Genomic DNA, 22,248 nt, shown 5'->3' on the forward strand with positions numbered 1-22,248 from the left:
AGCCTGATGTCAAGTAAAGTTCATTGGCTGCCATGTCACATTGATGACTCATTCTGACCTTGCCATCCACTAAAACCCATCTGATGTCTGGTCACACCCTCTCCTTTTCCTGCATCTCTTCAACTTCTCCAGTCTGGTCAAGATACATAAAGTAGCGGATGTGTCTGATGGCCTTGTCCTATTGGAACCTTGGTGCCTACCGAAGTTCTTCCTGGTACAATGGCATCACAACCCCCTTGGGGGCAGCTAGGTGGTACAGTGGATAAAGCACTGGCCCTGGAGTCAGGAAGACCTGAGTTCAAATCTAACTTTAGACACTAACTAGCTGTGTGACCCTGGGCAAGTCACTTAACCCCAATTACCTCAGAAAATGTGTGTGTAAAATAAATGTGTGTATATACACACATGTGTATGCATATATACACATATATGTACACAGATATATATATGCATACATATATATACATATATGAAACTTCCTGACCAGTTCTGGAGAGGTATCCCTTCCCAACCCCTCCTTCAGGGTCAGGATAGCGTATTGGGAGCTGGAAGATACCTTGGAGGCCATTAAGTCTGACTGCCTTCTTCATTTGGTAGACAGTAAATATTTTACCATAATGAATGGAAAGTCAGACTTTGAGTCAGGAAGGAGGTCCAGGTTCAAAACATATGTTATCAATAGTGATAAGCCTCTGCAAGTGGTTGGGCCTCTTCCAGCCTCAGTTTCTCCACCTATAGAATGGGGATGATATCCTCTTAATCCATGTAAATCAGACAATATGAAAATGCTCCTTACTTAATACACTGCCTGATGGGAGGCAGTGAGGCATGGCTGTAAAAAGCATTGGATGGGATGTCAGATGACCTGAGTTCAGAGTCCAGGTTGGTCACTCACCATCTGTGTGACCTCACTCTCCCTGGGCCTGTTTCCTCATCTATAAAACAATCTAGGGCTCCCACATGATGGCCTCCAAGGTCTCCTCTGGCTCTAGTGCTGGGAACCAATGAACAACCTCCAGAAGGGAGCACAGCTACCAGCTGGAGAACAGGAGCTCAGGGACGCTGCCAGTGGCACTCTGTGGGCACTAACTAGTACTCGGGTATGGGGAGGGGTGATCTTATCTCTAGTTGTGAGGGAGAAATGAGGAGCAGCCTTGAGGGGGAGGAGGGAGGGAAGATGATTGTTGATAGACTTCCTTACCCGGGAACTGATCAGAGAGGATGCTTATGGCAGTGGGAAGAGCCTAGGTTACCTCCCCCTCTCTCCCTGCCTGCTGCATCTCCCTTTACTCCTGGGTGCCTAGCCAGGAGGCCTACTCTCTTTCCTCACCCTTGTCCGGGCACAGATGGGGAGGGAGGAAGCCCCAGGGTGCCCGCTCCACCTGCAGACCTCCTGTCCTGGGGAGTTGCTACAGCAACACATCATTTCACCTTCCATCCTTCCATCTCTGCGTGAAGGCATCAGATGGCACAGACTCTCTCTCTCTCTCTCTCCCTCCCTCTCCATTTTCTCTCTGTCTTCTCTTTCACTTTCTCTCTCCCTCTCATTTTTCTCTTTCACTTTCTCTCTCTTTTTCTCTTTCACTTTCTCTCTCTCATTAATACTCTAACCACATCTTTTCTTCCCTCCCGTTTCATGCCATCCTTATACCTCAGGTTTGAGGCTGGTGTGTCTTTGTGTCAGTGAAGTCTAGCGGGGTCCAGGAAAGGTACTAGTTGGTAAATTGAATTCTATCCCCCTTTTCAGAAGGCCCTGAATATAGGGCCAAATGCTTCACATGATTAAGGATTATATTTCCTATGAAGTTTTTTGATCTCTTTATTTTGGTAGCCAGTTGGACCTTTTCTTGAAATCCCTTGCATTTGCTGATATAAGCTGCTTGAAAGCACCTTGTATTTGTGGATGGAACACTGGCCTTGGGGTGCAAACCCCATATCAGGTACATGCTAGCTGTGGACCCCGGGGCAAAACACTTGACCTTCTATACATCTGTTTCCTCATCTGTAAAAAGAAGAAATTCAACTCGATGGACTCTGACGTCCCTTTCAGCTCTCAACCCATGATGATCATCATTCAATACTCCTGTCTATTGAAGAAAATCGTACGAGTCTTTGTGAGATCCACATCAAAAATGTAACACATTAAAGGAAGAGATCCCAAGAGCAACCAGCTAGGAAGGGAAATGAAATTGTACGCAGAGGCCCTTTCTAGAACAGTATTTGCCACACAAGAGGTCGGTATCTTAAAATACTGAAAATCAACCCTGTCTAATGCCTCATGACAGGTCTCCAACAGAGGAGGTGATTTTTTTTGGCGGATCCCTTGAACTTGGGCATTCTGAGCTGCAGCAGGCTTGACCTCTCAGCTCCCTCACTAAACCTGGCACCATTATGGTGAGCCCATGGTATCAACAGGTCATCAAGTGATAGAGCAACTTAAAGCTCCCATGCCTATAATGAGTGGGACTGAATCCACAAGTGGCTGCTGAGATTGGAAGACCCAATCTCACAAAAATAAAACAAAACAAATACCTCCTATCCAAGGGAACAATATTTCTAAGACAGGAATTAAAGCATGAAATATGGGAAATGCTTCTCAACACAAGATTCCTCCACATGTCTGGTATAGCATCTAAAGATGTCTTTCTCATCCGGCCGGTACATAACTCCAAAGAGCTACTCACCATGTCGTACGTGGTGACAATCTTTTTCAAAACCTCCGGCACTATCCCTTGCAACTCCATTGTGGGGTACTGATCATTGAGATTCAGTACCACCAAGGGCGTGTTGTCAGGTCCAAGTAAGCGTGTTGATACGGCCAGAATGCACTGCATGAGGTTTGCTACAGAAGACAGCCCGCACAATTCTTTGAATGAAACTACTGCGTTCTGTTGAAGAGAAGGAAAGGAATTACTTTTTAGTGAGCCAGGATTTCCCATTTCTCCTTCAGGCCACTTCATGCCATGCTCGAACGGCCTGGCACAATAGTCATTAACAGAGCCATGAGTGAACTGGAAGATGATCATTTTATCCAGAAAAGAAAAAAAAATAAAATGGCTATTTTCCAAAGTAAATGTGATTATGGATGTTTGTAACCGGAACTTATCCAAAGCACAGAAAAAGGCAGGGAGGCAAAATTCTTCCGGAGGGTATGACCCCTCCAGTCTAAAGTTCACAGCAATGCTAATATTGACATACAATTGTGAACACACAAAAACTAGCCCCTATCTACCTTCGAGGGGAAAAATATGTATGAAAAAAATCAGCTCCTGTTTGAAGTAAGTGCCAAATATACCACAGGGAAAGGTGAAATTAGTATCATAGAAATCTGAATCTTACCTGGTCATTTCCTGCAACAAACAGACAAATGCTTGGGCCAATGGTGGCTCCAGTTCTGAATGCTCTTTGAGCAGGTGGTTAACTGGTGACCCCATCGTGGGCATACAGCCCGGGGAGGCATAGCCTGGGTTTTCTGAACTACCTGATCTTCCTCCTAGTCCTTTGGACACTATCATTTTTGTTCCCAAGTCTTTGGGTTTTCATTTCAGACTGCTCAAGGCATACCCCAAGAATCTCCATTTAAGAAAACACAAGGATACCTTGTATTGAGAGACAGAGCATGGGTAGCAGAAAGCATGCTGGGCCCAAGGAAGAATCTTGGCTCAGAAACTTACCAGATGACATCAAGCAAGTAAACTCTCTGTTATCTCATCAACAAAATAGAGATAATACAACATACATAACCTACCACTGGGTTATAGTGAGGAAAGGGCTTTGACAACAGCAGAGGTCTGTACAAATGTGAGCTGTTGTCATTATCACTATCCCCTAAAATACTTAAAACTGGCCTAACACCCTTGGGACACCTGGCATAAAGAATAATATTGTGGGACACCAAGGGATAGTGGATAAAGGGCCAGACTTGGATTCAGGAACACCTGGCTTCAGTCCTACTTTTGACATAACTACCCATTTTATGACCACAGATAACCCGATAAACATCTTCAGGCCCCAGGCAACTAAGAATCGAAATGACAGATGGACTGCCCATCTGCATCAGTGAAGGGACTTTCCATATTGGAAATTCATTACACAAGTCCAGGACATCTTCCCTCAAGATCATCAATAAGCATCATCATAACAAATTCTTATATTTAAAGTTATAGTCACAGATTACTATTAATAGGGAAATTACTTAACCTCTCTGGACTCCAGTTTTCCCTTCTATAAAATGAAGCATTGTCATAAAAAAGTTCTAGTATTTAAAGTTACGCTGGAAGGTCAATATCAATGGGGAAGTCACTTAACTTCTCTAGGCCTCAGTTTCTTTATCTGTAAAATGGACTGGATGGCCTCCAAGTTTAAAATCTTTGGCCCTATGACTCTGAGCCAGGCAAGGTAATTATGAATGAATGTACACATAGGGATGTCGATCTGAGCAGGAGTTGGCAGCTACAAGCGAGGATACAAGAAAGAAAAACACATTTAACAACAGCCTACAGAAGTGAGTAATCATTGTGCCTTTTGCCAATTACCCTTGTTTTAGGGAGGGGATGACTAAGTAATCTTTCTGAATTATTTTTGGCTGATTCTTATTGTCACATTTGATACAAGCATCAAACTGATCTCTGTATCTTCCTGCCACCTCCACGGTACATCATCTCAGGACCAGCCTGAGTTAAGAGATGCTCATTACCTAGTCACCCACAAAATGATAATATTTTCAGCCAAAATTACTCTCTAAGCCTGTCTAGTACGTGAAAAAGGAGCAGTAAGTTATGTGGGTAGAAGAGAGATCCACACCCATAAAATCCCAGGGCCATGAATTAATAAAGGATTTTTTTATTTTTTGCAAAATTAAATCTCTGTCCACTATACCTGTCCAAGAATTCATGACTATGCTCCATGCTCCCAATTTATCAATTGAGTAAATCAAGATTTTCCTCATTTGTCTGTTTCTGGACAACTTCTTGCTACTTGTGTCCTGAAAAAGCTACAGAGATGGTGTTCCAGCAGGTCAGCATCCTGAATGGACACAGCATTACAACAGGGAGCGGCACACTGCAGCCTGTGGTCAGTTATGACTAATGCTAGATCAAGACCTCAGACTCCCAGAAAGATAAATGTGCTTCTATGCATGCTCTCTCCTCCCTTTTTTTGTGGATCAATCCTCCAATTTCATTGGGGATGGGGAACTTCCAATGAAGGGATTCCCTTTACCAATGCAGAGCTGTAGCTTAAGAGTCTTACAAAAATGCCTAGGGGCATTGAGTGTTATATGGCCAGCATGCGTCAAAAGAGAGACCAGGTCTTTCTGATTCCTGGCTTAGCTCTCCATTCATTACATCATACAGCCTCTCATTATATTTTCCCTCTAAGGGATGTCAAATAAGATAACATTCTCCAATTACATAAGAGTTTGCACAGCCACCAATGAGGACTGGGATTGAGAGTTGATTTGGTAGATCTGTGGAACCATAGCCCTTCAGAGCTACAAGAGATCTTAGGGATCATCTGGTTCTTTCCATACATTTTATCAATGGAGAAACTGAGGCTTAAAGAAGATATTGCTTAGCCAAGTGTCTGGTACACAGTAGACAATAAATACTACTTGACTGAAGAACTAGCCTAAGGTCACAAAGCATACGAGAAGCACAGTTTTGAGGCTACCAAGCGGTATAAACAATTCAGGAAAATGTGTGGAAACCACAGAGCAGATTTTACCAGCCTGCAGGATTCTTCCCATTGTGATCATTTCATTGTTTTTATTATGTTAAGTTACCCAACCTTTCAGAGAATACTCTATGACTGGCCAATGCCCAGATCTTTGGACTTAGTTTTTATCCTCCATAACCCCCAGTACTTACTAATTATAAATGACATTTAAATGGCACTCTGATGTTTGCTACATGCCTGATTAGAGCCGCTAGTTACTCAATGAGGAAGGTTTTACAAATGTTCTTATCTCCATGTTAAAGATAGAGACATTGAAATTCTGAGAGATTGAGTGACTTGACCACAGGATCATAGATTCCAAGCTAAATGTCATTTAGGCCTCATCTGACAGATGAGGAACTGAGGTTCAGAGAAGTGAGTTTTTCCCAAGGCCACCCAGGGAATAAGCATAAGACTTGAACCTGAATCCACATTCTCTCTGAAGTATCATTCAAACTGCAAGTCTCATCAGGGCCACATGGTTAGCAAGCCTCAGAGGCAGTACTGAGCTCAGGCCAAGTTGAGCATTCATTCACCAGACATATGGTAGCTGCTCAGTAAATAATTTGTTGCTTGACTGCTTTTAGACACCATTATATTCCCCACATAGGCAGGCTTTATCTCCTACTATAAACACAGATACCTTATAGTCTTTATTGAAACAAATAAGTGTCTATTTTTAGATATTTAGAGAGCGTTCTAAAACAATCTGAACCAAGAAAATGAGTGCATCAACCAGCAATTATTTCCTGAGCTCCCACTCTGTACATATCCAGCATGGAATCCATGATGGAAGGCACAGGAACATCACAGGCCTTGTCACATTTCCTGAAGAGATATTCAGTTGTGTTCACATTAAAGAACATTTACAGACATCAAGGCAGAAACAACATCTCTGTTTCTCATTTATATCTTCATAGGGGGAAAAACCCCCTCTTATTAGCAAGCTTTTGCAATAAAAGACAAGACAAAACTTGTACCAAGAGTTAATTATTCTAACATATCATCCATTTTTCAGAACAAGAATATTCAACTGAAGTTTTAAAAATCTGATTGATGGGGAGTAATATGTAATTAATGAAAAATATTTTGAATGCAATTGACATTTACAAATCATTTGGGTCTAGAATATGCATAGTAAACCATGTAAACAACAGACATCTGAGAAGTTGGTGGAAACACCAAAGGTTCAATTTGTAAGAAATAAGAAATGTACCTGCATGTTCTCTCTCAAATCTGTGGCATCCCGTATAGGTGGCTGGGCATTCTTGAATACTTCATCTACAGTTTTAATCCATAAGGTTCTCAAAGAGGCATATTCCCTGGACTTTTTCCCTTTCCTTACAGAAAGTCCCCTCTTATGAGGTTTCCCTCCTCCCCTCCTGTTAGTAATAGCCACATGGACAAATAAAGATGCGTGAGGCAGAACCTCCCCAGTTAAAGACTGCAGTGGAACATGCCGATAGCCAGTCTGTAAACACTCAAAGGGAATCGTGTACTGCCCAATAAACTCATCCCCAATATAATCATCGTCCAATACTACAAAGCGCACCATGGCCAGTTCTGGAAGGTTGATCTGAAACTCAAAACTTTCATCAAAAATGGGAGTATCTCCATTCTGGTTGACGGTTTTTGTCCTTTGTTCGGCACAGTCCGCAGGGATTCCATGGATCTCCACGTAGACGTAAGGATCCACCACATCCCCTTTGGCACCCGAGCCTTTGGGCTTGGGGAAGTTCTGCCCACTGATGATTTTGATATGAAGGAGCTGTGGTGATACTCCAGGGACAGAATCTTTCGTGTTTGCGCTGAAGAAGGAGACCTCCTCCCTCATTATGGCTGGCCGGAGGACATAGCCACAGTTCCCGTTCTGTCGAAACCAGCCGATGTTCAGGTCCATCATCAAACCAGGAGTCTGAAAGTTCATGGCAACGATTTGACAGCCGCACTTCCAAAAGTCCTGAGGGTTCATGTTGCTCGAATCAATCCTCATGGGACTAGGAAAGACTCTGGCAAGAAAACGTTTGTTGTAATTGACAAAATCCCCTGGATTTTCATTGGCGTATTTGCTAGCGAGCACTTCATTAAAGGAGCAAACCTCCCAATACTTCTGAGCTTGAAAGGACACTTGGAACTCTTTAAACTGAACTGATTTGCAAATGCTCACCAGCTCCGAGAGTTCTTTGCAAAGCTGAAATCGTTTCACAGGCACCACATTAGCCTGCTCCACATTTTCTTTCCCTATTCTTTGAGACATCTCTGCTCCTTCATCTTCATCAGTAACATCTCCCTCTAGCCCAGGGCAATTGGTGGAGAGTTTTTTTGCCTTAATGAGTATTTTCCCTTTTAGGACGTCAGGAGATGGCAGATATGATTCTTCCATGTTGGGTGACGTTGTATACAGTTTGTCTCCCAAAATTTTCTTCATGTGTTGGACCATTACCTTTTGCTGTTTAATTGAACAGTGGTTTTCTAGACATAGAATAAGAGGGTATTCTGAAGCAAAGAACGCATACTTGTTAATGATATCAATTACACTTCGGAAGACTATCTGCGAGGTCATGGTGTGGCCTGTATAAATTACAGGTTCATTATCCGGCCCATCCCACACATCTAATTCAACACTCCGACAGCCCATTTTAAGAGCCCGAATGTACCCTGTGATATCTGATGGGCCTCGGAACTGGTCTTCGATCAGGTAGGTATTATGAGATGAATTTATGAAGTAATGGGACAAAGGCTGCTTCATGTCCTGACAGACCTTCTTGTGCTCTGGATCAAAAATATAACAGTCAGGGGACATAAGATAGTTAGTGAAGCCATCTATGGAGAGCCAGCCCCGATCTTGGCCTTCTTTGGATGGCTCATATTTGTGAATAATTTCAAGGCTGACTTCTTCATCGATGTGTGCCACACCTTGCTCTGCCTCTAAAAACATCATAAGGTCCTTAGTATCAAGGAATTCTTTATTGCTCGAAAACTGAACTAAAAGGAAATAAATTTCAGGCCGGGTACAGAGCTCATGAAAAACCTCAGCAAATTCTTCCTGCGTCACTTCAGTGCCTGTTTTGTCCTTGGACTTATGCAGTTCTTTGAACTTCAGCTCAATCTTGCTTGTTTTCAGGCCAGGGTTAAGGTTTTTGATGCACTGCACAGCACTACATAGAGACATATGTCCAAAATTATCTACATCAACTTCACTAAACAACTGTGAAACCCAAGAAGTCCGCATGTTGTCTTGACTGCTCTCTATCATATCAAGCGTATGCTTTCCATAAGAGATGAGGTATCGCAGCCCCGTGACCCAGATGTTAGCCACATCAGCAGAATTGGCAACCAAGTCGAGTGACTCATAATTCTCTCCATAGATCACAGAAAATGCACAGTCTTCAGAGATCTGGTCAGAAATACCATTGCTGCGGAAAATATCTGTATTTTTTCCTGTTCTCACTTCCTTGATTGACTTAATATCAATCTTAGCTTTCTCCGAGTCCTTCTTGGATGGTTCCCATCTCAGAGACTGCATATCAGCATCTAAGAGAAAATATCGGTGGTAAATTCTAGAGTTGGAGCGAACCTTCTTGAGTTCTGAGCCTTCAACCATTGAATTAATACAATCACTGGCGCTACTGATCTTCTTCTCTGTGGGCATGCTGCTAAATGACACTGTCTTTTTCCGTTCTCTTTTCTGTTTGGTGCCATCCTGAGGAAAGAGAGGTGAAAAAATCCATTTTAGTATATTTGGATAATATATGCATTTGGTTTCTCTGCTCTAGGCTGGGGATAAAATGCTAAGATATTTTCTCTCCTAAAAAATGAAATTGCCTTTCATTCATTAAGCACTCTATGCCTTAGGCCATGAACTAAGATGTTCATTAACTCCTAATGATTATACAGGCAACACGAGGAGTATGCGTCACTGACAGGTATGAATTCACTCTTAAATCAATGCTCTATGGGATGTGTCCGACAGTCCAAGCTTAGCTGTAGCTGCAGGGAAGTCTTTCCTGGCTAATCCTGATCCGTATATGGTGTCTAAGTTACTTAGGCTATTCTAGAGGTTGGATGGAAATCCATATCAAAGAGTATTATGTCAAGCCAGGAGCATGATGAAAGGAGGGAATACAATGAGCCAGAAGATCTCCAGGAGAAATCCCAGATTTCCACATCTCTGGATCATTCATGGTTCCATGAGTTATTTGGCCATATGAGGTTCTACTTCAGAAAGGGGAAAGAGAGAGGAAGAATAAAAGGGAGAGGGCAAAGAGGAGGAAGAAAGAAAGAAGAGGAAAAAGAAGAACAAAAGGGAGAGAAAGAAAAGGGAGATTAAGTAAGAGAGGGAAAGAAAAAGAAAGAAAAAAGAGGAGAGAGTAAGAAGGAAGGGAAAATGGAGGAGGAGGAGACAGGTAAAGAGAAGACGAGGGAGAGAAAAAAGAATAAGAAGAAAAAGGAAAGGAAGAAAAATATGAGGAAGGAGAGAGAGGAAGAATGAGAAAGAAAGGGAAAAGAGAAGGGGAGGGAGAGGGAAAGAGGGGAAGGATGGAGGGGAAGTGGGATGGAGGGGGCTGGAAAGAGAGAGAGAGAGACAAGGAGATGAGGAGACAAGGAGACGAGACAGAGAGAGAGAGAGAGAGAGAGAGAGAGAGAGAGAGAGAGAGAGAGAATGAACACAGGGCGAGAGACAAAGACAGAAAGAGACCCTGAGACAGAGAGAAGAAATAGAGACCAAGAGGCAGAGAGATACAGAGACTTAGATTTCTTCTGTCAGTCCTTCCCAGCATTAAAATGCTACTGCTGGGTTTCAGCAAAGTGTATTCTGCATTTACAGAAGATCCACAATCAGTATGCCTGTAATACTCCTAATAATAATACTTTAATTAATTTGATCTGTGGTTTCATTAATGTGAAAAATGTAACATCCTGCATAACCTGTGTTATCACCCTCCGTGTCCTTCCATAAATTCGCTGTAGAGGCCCACCCCAAGTGCTGGGGGCCTCCTGCCATTCTGTTGACATTTCATGAGTAATGTGCAGCACCAAGCCATTCATGAATTTTCCTTCATTCTCGCTACATGACTGCAGTACCACTTTCCAGACATACAAGACTCATCCTCCTCCGTCCTCCACATATCCAGTCCTTTGCCATATCTGGTCATTTCTCCCTTCCCAGCCTTTCTCGAATCACATCTACCCTCTCCCCACCACTCACAGAGTCACCATCTCAGTTCAGGTCCTCCTGGTTCTGCCTCTGACTTTCTGGACTTTGACCCTATGCCTCAGCTGCTGTCCCACCCTGGAACTTCCCGTGGTGCCTAGGTCCTCCACACTTTGGAACATCCATTTGCCCTGTGATCTTCTTGCCCTGGAATTTCTCTCTCCTGCTCCCATTGGGGACCCAGAGGGCAAAGTCCCTTCCTTGCTTCTGTTCCTCTAGACACTGCATCATTCATGTGAGTTCCCTATCTTACCCCCTTGTCAGCTACCTTTTGTGAGGTGTTTTCTCCAATGAGAATATAAACTCCTCCAAGGCAGGGACTGTCTTGTGTCTGGATTTGTGTCCTTAGTGCTTAGCATACCATAAGCACTAAATAAATGCTTGTTGCTTTTGCTGCTTCCAGTCTTTCCTTTCACATTCATCCAACCTATCAAGCCAGCAAATTCCCTCAAGTACAGATCTGGCCACATCACTCTCCTCCTTAATAAACTACAGTAACTCCCTATTGTCTCTGGATTTGAAAGCACTTCACAACCTGGCCTCAAGTCATTTGTCCAAGTTCCTTGAGATCACTCTCCTTCCACCCACTGCAATCCAGCCAAGCCAGCCTACTCTCTGTTCCTCACACAGGACACCGTCTCTTGTTCCCATGCCTTTCCATTGGTATTTCATGCACCTGGCATGTATTCCCTCTACTCCTTCCCCTCACAGAATTTTCCTTCCAGATGTACCACCTTCTGCATGAACTCTCCTAATATCCTTTCCCCTAACTGTTATTGCCTCCCTCTCAAACAATCTTATATTAACTTTTATTGTTGCTGTTGTTGAGTAGTTTCAGTCAAGTTGACTCTTTGTGATCCCATTTGGGACTTGTTTGGCAAAGATAGTGCAGTGTTTGCCATTTTTCTCTCCAGCTCATTTTACAGATGGGGAAACTGTGGCCAACAGGGTTAAGTGACTGCCAAAGGTCAGCAGTAAGTGTCGGAGGTCAAATTTGAACTCAGGTCCTCCAGACTCCAGGGCCAATGCTCCATCTACTGGGCCACCTAGCTGCCCACTTGTATCGAACTACTTTGTTTTTAATTTCTTTATAGTGATTCTGCTTATATTTAATATACTTGCTGTCCCCAGTCAGAGTGAAAACTCCTTGCAAGTAAGGATCACTTCAGTCACTGTATTTGAATCTCCACTACTCAGCACTGTGCTTGGCACACAGTAAATTAAGTGCTTAATAAATACTTGCTGGTTGTTTCTCTGATGACATCCTTTGCCCTACATCCCTGGGTAACACACAGCAGCTTACTCAAAGTCACCAGAGACCTCCCCCTTGCCTGCTGAGGTCATCCTCAGCATCTTTTCTTTAGAAACATTGAATTGCATTGTGAGTAGCATAAGACACCATTGGAAGCAATCCAGTATTACTGGGTCATTAAAACTACCTAAAGAGAAACTAGGGACTACAGAAATTTCTGAAGTCCTTCCAAATTATAGTGTCTTGTTTACTTCCAAAGGCAAATTGCACGACTCCCTTTCCCCAAATCCATACACGTTTTCCTGTCTCCAAAAGTTGATTTATTAGTAGGCAGAAATCATTTTTACCATAAAGAACATTTTGTTTAAGCTAAAGATGGATGGATGATTTCAAACAATTAAAATATTTAACTTACAAAAGCTATTACCTTTTAATTTACACATAAAATCCGGGACAAGTTTTCAATCACTGAGAATTGAATTCTACTTTTTTCTCACTGCTTTCACATTCAGAGTGTGAGGCATGGGCAAGGCTGGGGGATAAATCTGGAGTTACAAAGTCATACTAAAGGGAAGTATCATGGGCCCAGGGGGAGGAAAAAACACACACAGTCAAATATTATACTAAGATCATTCTAATTCTCCTTGTCCAGACATAACCAGTTTAGAGGAAAATCTCTTTCATCTGTATTCTGAAAAGCTATTATGCTCTTCTATGGCTGAAACTCAAAACTATTCTTACTTTTTGAATATATACAATTTCATAAGCAAATTGCATCTCAGGTAATTAAATTCCAACTGACTCTTCTGAGTATCATTTTCCTCAGAGTTTCACAATGAGCAAGAGGCATCTGTGATTTGGATACTAAGATATAAGGCATGAAAGCCAGCCATAAAAGTACTTTTTAACAAAAACAACTCTATGTTCAGAGACAAGAGAAGCTAAAAAAACAAGGGTCAGTATCCACAAAACCACATTTTATTAAAATGGCTCCAGATCCCTGAAGTGTGCATTGTGTTTTAAATGTTCAATCAGGTTTGCAAAGAAATTAAATCTGTGATCGGTTCTAAGTGAGGGCATGAAACTCCTGAACATGAAAATTCACATTTTCCAGAACAGGAATGCCTGTATTAAAAAGCAAGACAAATTCAAGGGGAAGCTCTAAAATGAGACAATGCCCTAATCGGTATAAGAACGTCTCCCTGCATTATGATTTCCTAGGAAAAACAGAAAATATGGGTATTGGGAAATAATGAAAAAGGAATCACAATAAGAAGAAAAATCAATTAGGAAAATAAATCTTCAAGTCTTTAGTAGTCATAAACTTTTTTTTTTTTTTACCATATTATAATTTCTTTACTCTAGCATTTTAGATATCCTATTGCAAAGACCCAAGGGGTTTTTTTGGGTCAGGGTCTTTCCTCTACTGATGAAATCATCAAGCCCTCGGTGGGGACTCATGTTGGAAATCTGCTACAACTTGAAATGAAATCGTCTTTCAGCTAGCCTAGGGATTAACGAGTCTAAACAGAGTTCAGTATGAGCCCTCATTTGAGCCTTTGAAGCATAGTAGGTACTCAATAAATGTTTATTGGTTAATTGGTTACTTACTGAGATACAGGGTGGGGTAGACTCATGACTTCATTAGTTTAGAGAAGTCCCAATGTAGAAATCTTTTCTCTTGCTACAGACTGATCATTCATCTGTAATTTACAGTCTTCTAGAGTTGCCAGGGGGCACTGGGAGATTAAACAACTTTCTCATGGTCACACGGCAAGCGTATGTGCAGAAGTTGACTCCAAATCTTTCTTATACCAAGATCTGCCCTCTAATCAATAAGTTGCATTATCTCTCAAAAATATTCAAAAAAAAGTATGGTCAATATAACATTCCAAATAAAAAGATTTTCTTTTTCTTTATTGGGAAAACTCACCAAATATATTCAACACACCAACATATTTTGTAAGAGAGCAAGTTACATATGTGCTTTGTGTTAGGCACAGAGTGGGCATTCAAGAAATATTTGTTGACTGGCTGGTATCTGGCTTATGTTTTGTTTCTTTCCCTTTTTTCCCTTCACCTCCTTGGCAATCCAGTGGCAATGGCCTCCCTGACATTACTTAAACATGATGTTCTACCTCCTGACTCAGGGCATTTTCACTGGCTGTCTCTGTTGTCTGGAATTCTGTCCCCTCTCATCTCTACCTCCTGGCTTCCTTTGAGTCTCAATAGAAATCTCATCTTCTGCAAGGTCTTTCCCAACCACCATTAAATGTGAGTACCTTCCCTTTATTGGCCACCTCTAGTCTACCTTCTGTATGTCTTGTTTGAACATAATCATTTGCATGTTTCCCTCAGCAGACTGAGCTCCTTGAGAGTGGGGCCATGTTTTTCCCTTTCTTTGTACCCCTAGTGCTTAGTGAAATGGACAGACCAAGACAAGCACAGGCAAGAGTCAATTGAGAATTTGGGAGCGTCTTTATTAGCCGGCAGCTGTCCTCAGAGTGTGTGTGCCTTTTAAGCACCTTAGCACTTCCCGGTACAGCCTTGCGGTTCCAATAGCACACATTTTTCACAGAACAGTTTTGACAGGGGTTCCTAGGTGCTGCTAGGCAAGGGGGCACACAGAGAGGGGGGCCCAAGCAGCTGCCAGGCAAAGGGGTACAACAGAGAGTGACTGCTAGGCGAAGGGGCACAACAGAAAGTGGCTACTAGGCCCAACCCTGCCTAGAAACTCAACAGACATTTCTCAACCCAGGGGCTGGGGTGGGGGGGGGTGGGGAGGCGAATAATGTCCACTTCACTTAGTACACTCTGGCATTTCATAGGTGCTTAATGAATCTTTGGGGTTTGACTTCATAGAGAGGGGAACTCTGTGTGCCGGGTATGGCACACAGACAGAGGATGAGCTCAGGTTCTATAAGGTAACGTCATAAAAAGCTAGTATATAAACTGGCGCGCCTGGCAACAGCCTGAATATTCTCATCTGCTACAGGCGTATTATTTTAACTTAAGCACATATACACATTTAGCTACATGTATTTTAATGATGCAGGTAAGTGAACAGAGCTCCGGGCTTCGAGTCAGGAGAACCAGAGCTCAAATCTGGCTTTTGAGGCCGACGACCTGTGTGACCCTTGGCAAGCCGATTAATATCTCTCTCTCTGCCTCAGTTTCCTCTTCTGTAAAATGGAGATAATAACAGCACCTACCTCCCAGAGTGATTGTGAGGATCAAATGAGATAAGAGGTGTGAAGTGGCATTTGCTTATTCCCTCTAATTACCTGCTGTGTGTAATAAAGAGAAATTTCCATCTTATCATAGATACATCCAGAAGGTATCCCTGAATTTTTATAAATGTCTTACTCTACACTTTGGAACATGCTGGTAAATGTTAAACAACTGGCACTCTTGAAAAATAAATGTACACACAACACACTTTTAAGTTTAATCTGCTCTGGTAAGGCTTTCTCCATCATTTAAGTCTAGACAATCAACAAAAACAGAAAATCAAGCCCTGCTTTGTAGTGCCTAAAGATTTCAGAGACGTAAACGCTCAAACTAAAAATTGCACAATCCCCTCCCAAGCCAGAATATGGGTTGTTCCAACAAACCCCTGTCTACACTAAATATTGGTGAGTATGTTTTAAAATTGTGCATCATTCAACTATTTCAAAGACCAACACGTAGAAACCTAGGATCTGGGAAAGGCGTGATCATTTAAATCATTCTCTATGATGAAATTTCATCTTTTCCTGTCATGGAAATCTTTGATGAAGCCTATCGATCTCTTCTCAGAAGAATTTTAAGTAATTAAAGGAAATGTCGACATTCGTTTTTCTTTCCCATTCAAGTTTATGAACCCCATGAAATCCATTCCCAGAAACTCAAGTAGAGAAACTGAGTGCTAAGAAAACTGGGATCCACAAATAAGTGTGGCCATCATGTTTGATGCTTGTATCTCTGTTGCTTATCATAACACCCTAAATATGGCGGTACCTCGTAAATGTCTCTGGTATCACAGAATGTCAGGATTGGGAGAGATCCCAGCAGCCACCTTATCCAACCTGCCTACTATATGCCTTTTCATTAGATAGCTCTTGTCTCTATTTGATGTGTAGCCCCCTTTCTCTTTAACTGCTTATTTGGGTGATGTGACCTTATGTATCGGAGCTCAAATTCTATGTCCTCCATGAAGCCTTCCCCAATTCCTCCAGGCCTCAGGAAGTCCTATGAATTCACTGGAAGAGATGGCATTATAGGGTTTTCTTTATAGGGTTTATAGCATCCATCACATTAACTAATTTGATCCTCATGACAATCTTTGAGGTAGGGAGGACATAGCATGGCTCTCAATAAATTCTTAGAACATAAATGTCAATTAGTGAGATCAACCCATATACTGTACTCCAACCAAAAATATTATCCTCATACATATAAATTTCTACTCATATGTATTTAAGGCAACCCTAGGTGGTGCAGTAGGAGTCAGCCTGGAGTCAGGAAGACTCATTTTCCTGAGTTCAAATCCAGCCTCAGATGCTTACTAGCTATGTGACCCTAGGGAAGTCACTTAACACTGTTTGTCTCAGTTTCCTCTTCTGTAAAATGAGCTGGAGAAGGAAATGGAAAGCCATTCCAATATCTTTGCCAAAAAAAACCCAAATTGGGTCACAAAAAGTTGGACATGAATGAAAAATGACTGAATGACAACAAAATCGTGATAATAATAGCACCTACCTCCCAGGTCTGCTGAGAGGACATAACGACTGTAAAGTGCTTAGCACCATACCCGGCACACAGTAAGCTCTATATAAATGTCAGCTGTTACTATTATTCGCAAACTGTCATCTCTTGAGTTATAGAATGTAACTCAATGGTGCTGCTAAAGAAATCCAATAAGCTATGATTCATGCTAGAGTAAGATTCTTTCCTTTCTTTACCTATTTGAACTCTGCAGAGTCCCTTCACACTTACTGTTGTATGAGACCTTCACAACATCTTTCTGAGAACTGACAGGATCTTACTTATTATTAAAACAGGTTAATGTGAGTAAAAATGTAACCTCTTCTCACTTTGCCAATCAAGTCCGTAACAATGAAAAACAAATAATGAAAAAACATTTACTAAGTAAAACAAGGGGATAATTCAGTAGACTGCATATGTAATACTGAGGTGCTCTTAATAAAAGCAAATTGAAATATAAATTAACACTATTTATCCATCCATCTATCGATATTTATCTACCGGTCTCTATCCATCTATCTGTTACCTACCTATCTATCCATCTATCTATTCTATCTGTCCATCCAATCAATCCAGCTAGCTATCTACCATCCATCCATCTGTCTATTTATCTCTCCATTTACCTGTCTATCTATCTATCTTGTCTGTTAGATAAGATGGCTTCTGGGATCTTTCCCAACTCTGATGTTCTGTAATATCAGAGACATTTACAAGGTACCCACCATATTTAGGGTGTTATGATAAGCAATGGAGATACAAGCATCAAACGTGATAGCCACACTCATTTGTGGATCCCAGTTCTCTAGCACTCAGCTTCTCTACTTGAGTTTCTGGGAATGGATTTTATGGGGTTCATAAACTTGGATGGGAAAGAGAAATGAATGTTGACATTTCCTTTAATTATTTAAAATCCTTCTTCTGAGAAGAGGTTGACAGGCTTCGCCAAGTTGCCAAAGGTTTCCATGACAGAAAAAAAGATGAAGAGTCTATCTTAGCGAATGATTTAAGTGATCACAACTTCTCCAGGTCTTAAGTTTTCACATGTTGGTCTATGAAACAGCTAAATGATACACAATTTAATTTATCCCCTCTTCTTCCTTCCCTCCCTCTCTTTCTCTCTTATCTGTCTCTCTCTCTCTCCTATGCATCATTGAACTGAATCCTGAAAAATTAGCTGCAACTTCATCTCATGTGTAACTACTTGTCATCAAAAGGTGATGGGTGATGACAGAGCATGGAAAACACATCTGGTCCACTAATTCCTTTCCTCTAAGCTAACGTGATTTGTCAACAGGAGAAGGAATAAAAGCCAATGACATGAGTAAGCAAATGATAATTTTAGTGAAAATACCAATCCTGGGCTTCCAAACTGCTAGGCACCTTAGAAGTCAATGACTTTCTGCTGTTTCCAAGTTGGGTACATCATAACTGATTTGCTTGGACTTGGTTATTTAAAACGGATCCCTACGATTGCAATCAGAATTGAACAGCGGCTCAAGCACCACCTTCCTTAGGAACCTTTCCTGATCCCTCAACTGATGGTGCTCTCCCTCCCCAACTACCTTGCATTTACTTTGTAGTTACTCCATATATACTACTATTACTCAGTTTACTCTGTCTATACTACTACCATTGTATGTACCAATGACTAAAGCTTCAAACTGCACAAAGACCTTTGGACCGCCCTTCATATGTTCATGATATCTCGCCAGAGGAGGAGAAGAAAGAAGAAAGGCAGCATTTTATGTGGGTTTTTAGGTCAGCAAAGTGCTTTATATGTTAGCTGCTTTGACCCCTAGTGCCTCGCACAGTCACTGGAATGGAGTAGGTGTTCAGTAAATGTTTGTTGGTTAATTCTGCTGGTGCAAATAAATAAATAAAAGGATTAATGACTTGATCAAGATCAGTGTCCTGTGAGCCACCAGACTACTTCAGAAATAGTCCCTTTAGCAAAATGTTACATCTTCCAATCTTATTTGAGTCGTTGGTGAAAACAGTGGGGGGCTAGAGTAGGGAATGCCTCTCCTTTAAAACACACACAGAAATATAAGGTTGGGTAACTGTAGGATGGCCTTTTCTTCCATTCAGTCACACTAACTTGGAATGAAACAGTGACTAATTCAGGCTGCACCTGAGATCCCTTGCAGGATTTTCCAGACAGCTTCCAAGCCTTCACATGCCTCCCAAGAACACCAGAAGCAGACCCCAGGATGGAGATGGTTTCTTTGAAGGTACTTTAGAAGGATGAGCACATTAGGCCTTAAAGAAAAGCAGAGTCAACTACTGGTTATCTGTCCTCAAGGTAGCAGCCTTTCAAGGAAATAATACAAACTACAAAAGATCTGCCATGGTTTTCTGAACAGTAAGGTACTCCTTCCTTCACATGCTTCACCATTTCCATTTACCTGTCTCATTAGGTGTCCTTCCACCAAAGAAGTGATAAGTATTTCAGCCATATTGGCCCTCAAAAGCAGGCTGTTAAGTAATCAAAGGGGAGTCCTCCTACTGATAAAACTGTAGGTCCTCAAAGAATGAATAACATATACACTCAGTTGGGTATAGAAATTCATCTTACTCTATAAAGAAGTAGGAGGGGAAAGGAAAAAGAAAAGCAGGGAGGCTGATAGAAAGGAGGATACATTGTGGAAGGCGGTGGTCATTTTCTAGGATAACTCACTATTTGAAAAAACTGCTGGGAAAACTGGAAGATAGTATGACAGAAACTAGGCATAAACCAACATCTCACACCCTATATCAAGATAAGGTTGAAATGTGTACAGAATTTAGACATAAAGGGTGATAACCAGCAGCAGATTAGGAGAGCACAGAATAGCTTACCTGTCAGATCTATGGAAAAGAGAAGAATTTATGACTCAACAAGAGATAGTGAACACTATGAAATGCAAAATGGATAATTTAGATTACATTAAATTAAAAAGGTGTTGAGCAAACAAAAGCAATGCAAGCAAGATCAGAGGGAAAGCAGAAAACGAGGAAACAATTTTTACAATCAGTATTTCTGATAAAGGCCTCATTTCCAAAATATGTAGAGAACTGAGTCAATTTGTACGAATAATAAATCATTTCCCAATTGAAAAATGGTCAAAGGATATGAAATTAAATCTATCTACAGTCATATGAAAAAAATGCTATAAATCACGATTAATACAAATTAAAACAACTATGAGATACCATGTCCCACCTATCAGACTGACTAACGTGACAGAAAAGGAAAGAGATAAATATTGAAAAATAATATAGTGAAAAAATTGGAACACTAATGCAGTGTAGGTGAAGTTGTGAACTGATCCAACCACTCTGGAGAGCAGTTTGATGCTTTGCCCAAAGGGCTATAAAACTGCATACCCTGTGATCCAGCAAATATCACTTCCAGGTCTGTATCCCAAAGGGCTCATACAAGTTGGAAAAGGAGCCCCATATACAAAGATATTTACAGTAGCCTTTGTGTGGTGGCCAAGAACTGGAAACTGAAGGGCTGCCCGTCAGGCGGGGGGTGGCTGCACAAGCTGTGATACAGGAATGTATTGGGATACTCTTGTGCTGTAAGAAATGATAAGCAGGCAGACTTCAGGAAAGCCTGGAAAGACTTGTATGAACTGAGGCTCAGTGAAGGGAGCAGAGCCAGGAGAACACTGTGCACAGTAACAGCAGCATCATGCAAAGACCAACTTGTCCAGACTCAGCTGTTTTCCTCAATACAATGAGCCATGACAATTCCAAAAGACTCATGATGGAAAATGCTATCTAATTCCAGAGACAGAACTATGAAGTCTGAATGCAGATCGAAGCATACTATTTTCACTTCTTTTTTCTTCTCATGGTTTTTCCCTTTCGTCCTGATTCTTCTTTCACAACAAGGCTAATGTGGAAACATGTTTAATATGATTGTACATGCATAACCTGTACCAGATTGCACACTGTCTTGGGGAGGGGGCAGGAGGGAGGGAGAAAAAAAATTGGGAACTCAAAATCTAATGAATGTGAACACTGAAAACTATCTTTACATGTAACTGGGGAAAAATACTATTAAGTGAAAAAAAAAAACACCTTTTGTGTACTTAGTACCAACCTCTAAGAAGGAGAACAAAAATTTTACCCTTTCTGGTCTTCATGGAATTGGTGCCACTCAGTGCTACTGTTCAAACTAGTCTCCTAGTCATCAGTAAGTGTGTGTGAAGATACTCAAAAAACAACAAAGATAAGGCTGTTAGGAAACCGCCCCAAATCAAGAGATGCCCCAATCACAATACAGTTTTGGAATCTTTCTAAAAAAATTAAAAATTAATTTATTGATCAAAAATCATTTGCAAGTTGTACTACTGATATGATCTCAAAACCCATACAACTCAGTTTTAACTTAAATTATATCTTCATGTCCAAAAGGTATATAACCAAAGCAATTATTCAAGCCATTCAGATGGAAGTAAAAACTTTTGCTTGAAAGGAAAATACTGATAATTTGAGCCAAAGTAATTTTGGCTTGAATTATTCAGTTAAGTATTTCTATTTCACTTTGCATGTGTAGATAAAAATATGACATTCAAGTCAAGTCATCAAATGTTAACTGAAACAGAATCAGAATTTGAGAGGAGGGAGGGATCTCAGCAGTCATCTGGCCCAGTCCATACTTGAGAGGAATGTCCATTATAATATACCTAACAAATGATCACCCAGTCTCTTCTTGGGGACTTCTAGTGAGTGGGAACCTACTACCCCCAAAGATAGTCCATTTCACTTTTCTATAACTCCAATTGTTAGTTAAGTTTTCCCTGATATCAAGCCTACATAGACCGCTTTGTAACTTCTACCCATTGTTCCCAGTTCGGTCTTTTGGGGCCAAAAGAATAAGTCAATTCCTTCTACCTAACAGCTGTTCAAAAACTAGAAGACAGCTCTCCTAATCCCACTGCTACTTCCTTACATCTTCTCTTCTCAAGGCTGATCATCTGTGGGTTACTTCAACCAATCCTCATATGATATGAACTTAAGACTTCACTATCCTGGCTGTCCTCCTCTGGATTCTGGTCAATGTTAAGAAAATAAATCACTAATTTCTATAAAATGAGAAAGAAATTTATTCCAAGTTGAGGCATTATGGACCAACTCACAGTTCTGAGTAAAAGTATGTGTAAAAAGAATGACAGAGGAATGAAATATAACCCTATTTTCATGACAGCACTCAGTCTTTCAAGCTACTGAAATATTAATTCAAAATTAATTTACAAAAAAAAAGGTACATTTGTATCCAGTGTAAACTATAATAAAATTCATCATCTTTCTCTAGTCATGGAAAACTTAA

General features: G+C 41.1%; 1 protein-coding gene across 2 annotated transcripts in view; it reads right to left on the bottom strand.

Annotated features, from left to right (window-relative positions):
- PLCL2 (phospholipase C like 2) overlaps positions 1 to 22,248 on the bottom strand; it is a 318,760-nt gene that overhangs the window by 85,371 nt on the left and 211,141 nt on the right. For both annotated transcript variants that reach the window (XM_072651235.1, XM_072651236.1), the window contains exons 3-4: positions 6,932 to 9,418; positions 2,685 to 2,888 (exon numbers count right to left, since the gene is read on the bottom strand). In XM_072651235.1, the coding sequence (XP_072507336.1) occupies positions 2,685 to 2,888; positions 6,932 to 9,418 (2,691 nt within the window). The remainder of the gene's footprint in view (positions 1 to 2,684; positions 2,889 to 6,931; positions 9,419 to 22,248) is intronic.

This window comes from Notamacropus eugenii, chromosome 3 (assembly GCF_028372415.1).
Source record: "Notamacropus eugenii isolate mMacEug1 chromosome 3, mMacEug1.pri_v2, whole genome shotgun sequence".
NCBI lineage: Eukaryota > Metazoa > Chordata > Mammalia > Diprotodontia > Macropodidae > Notamacropus > Notamacropus eugenii.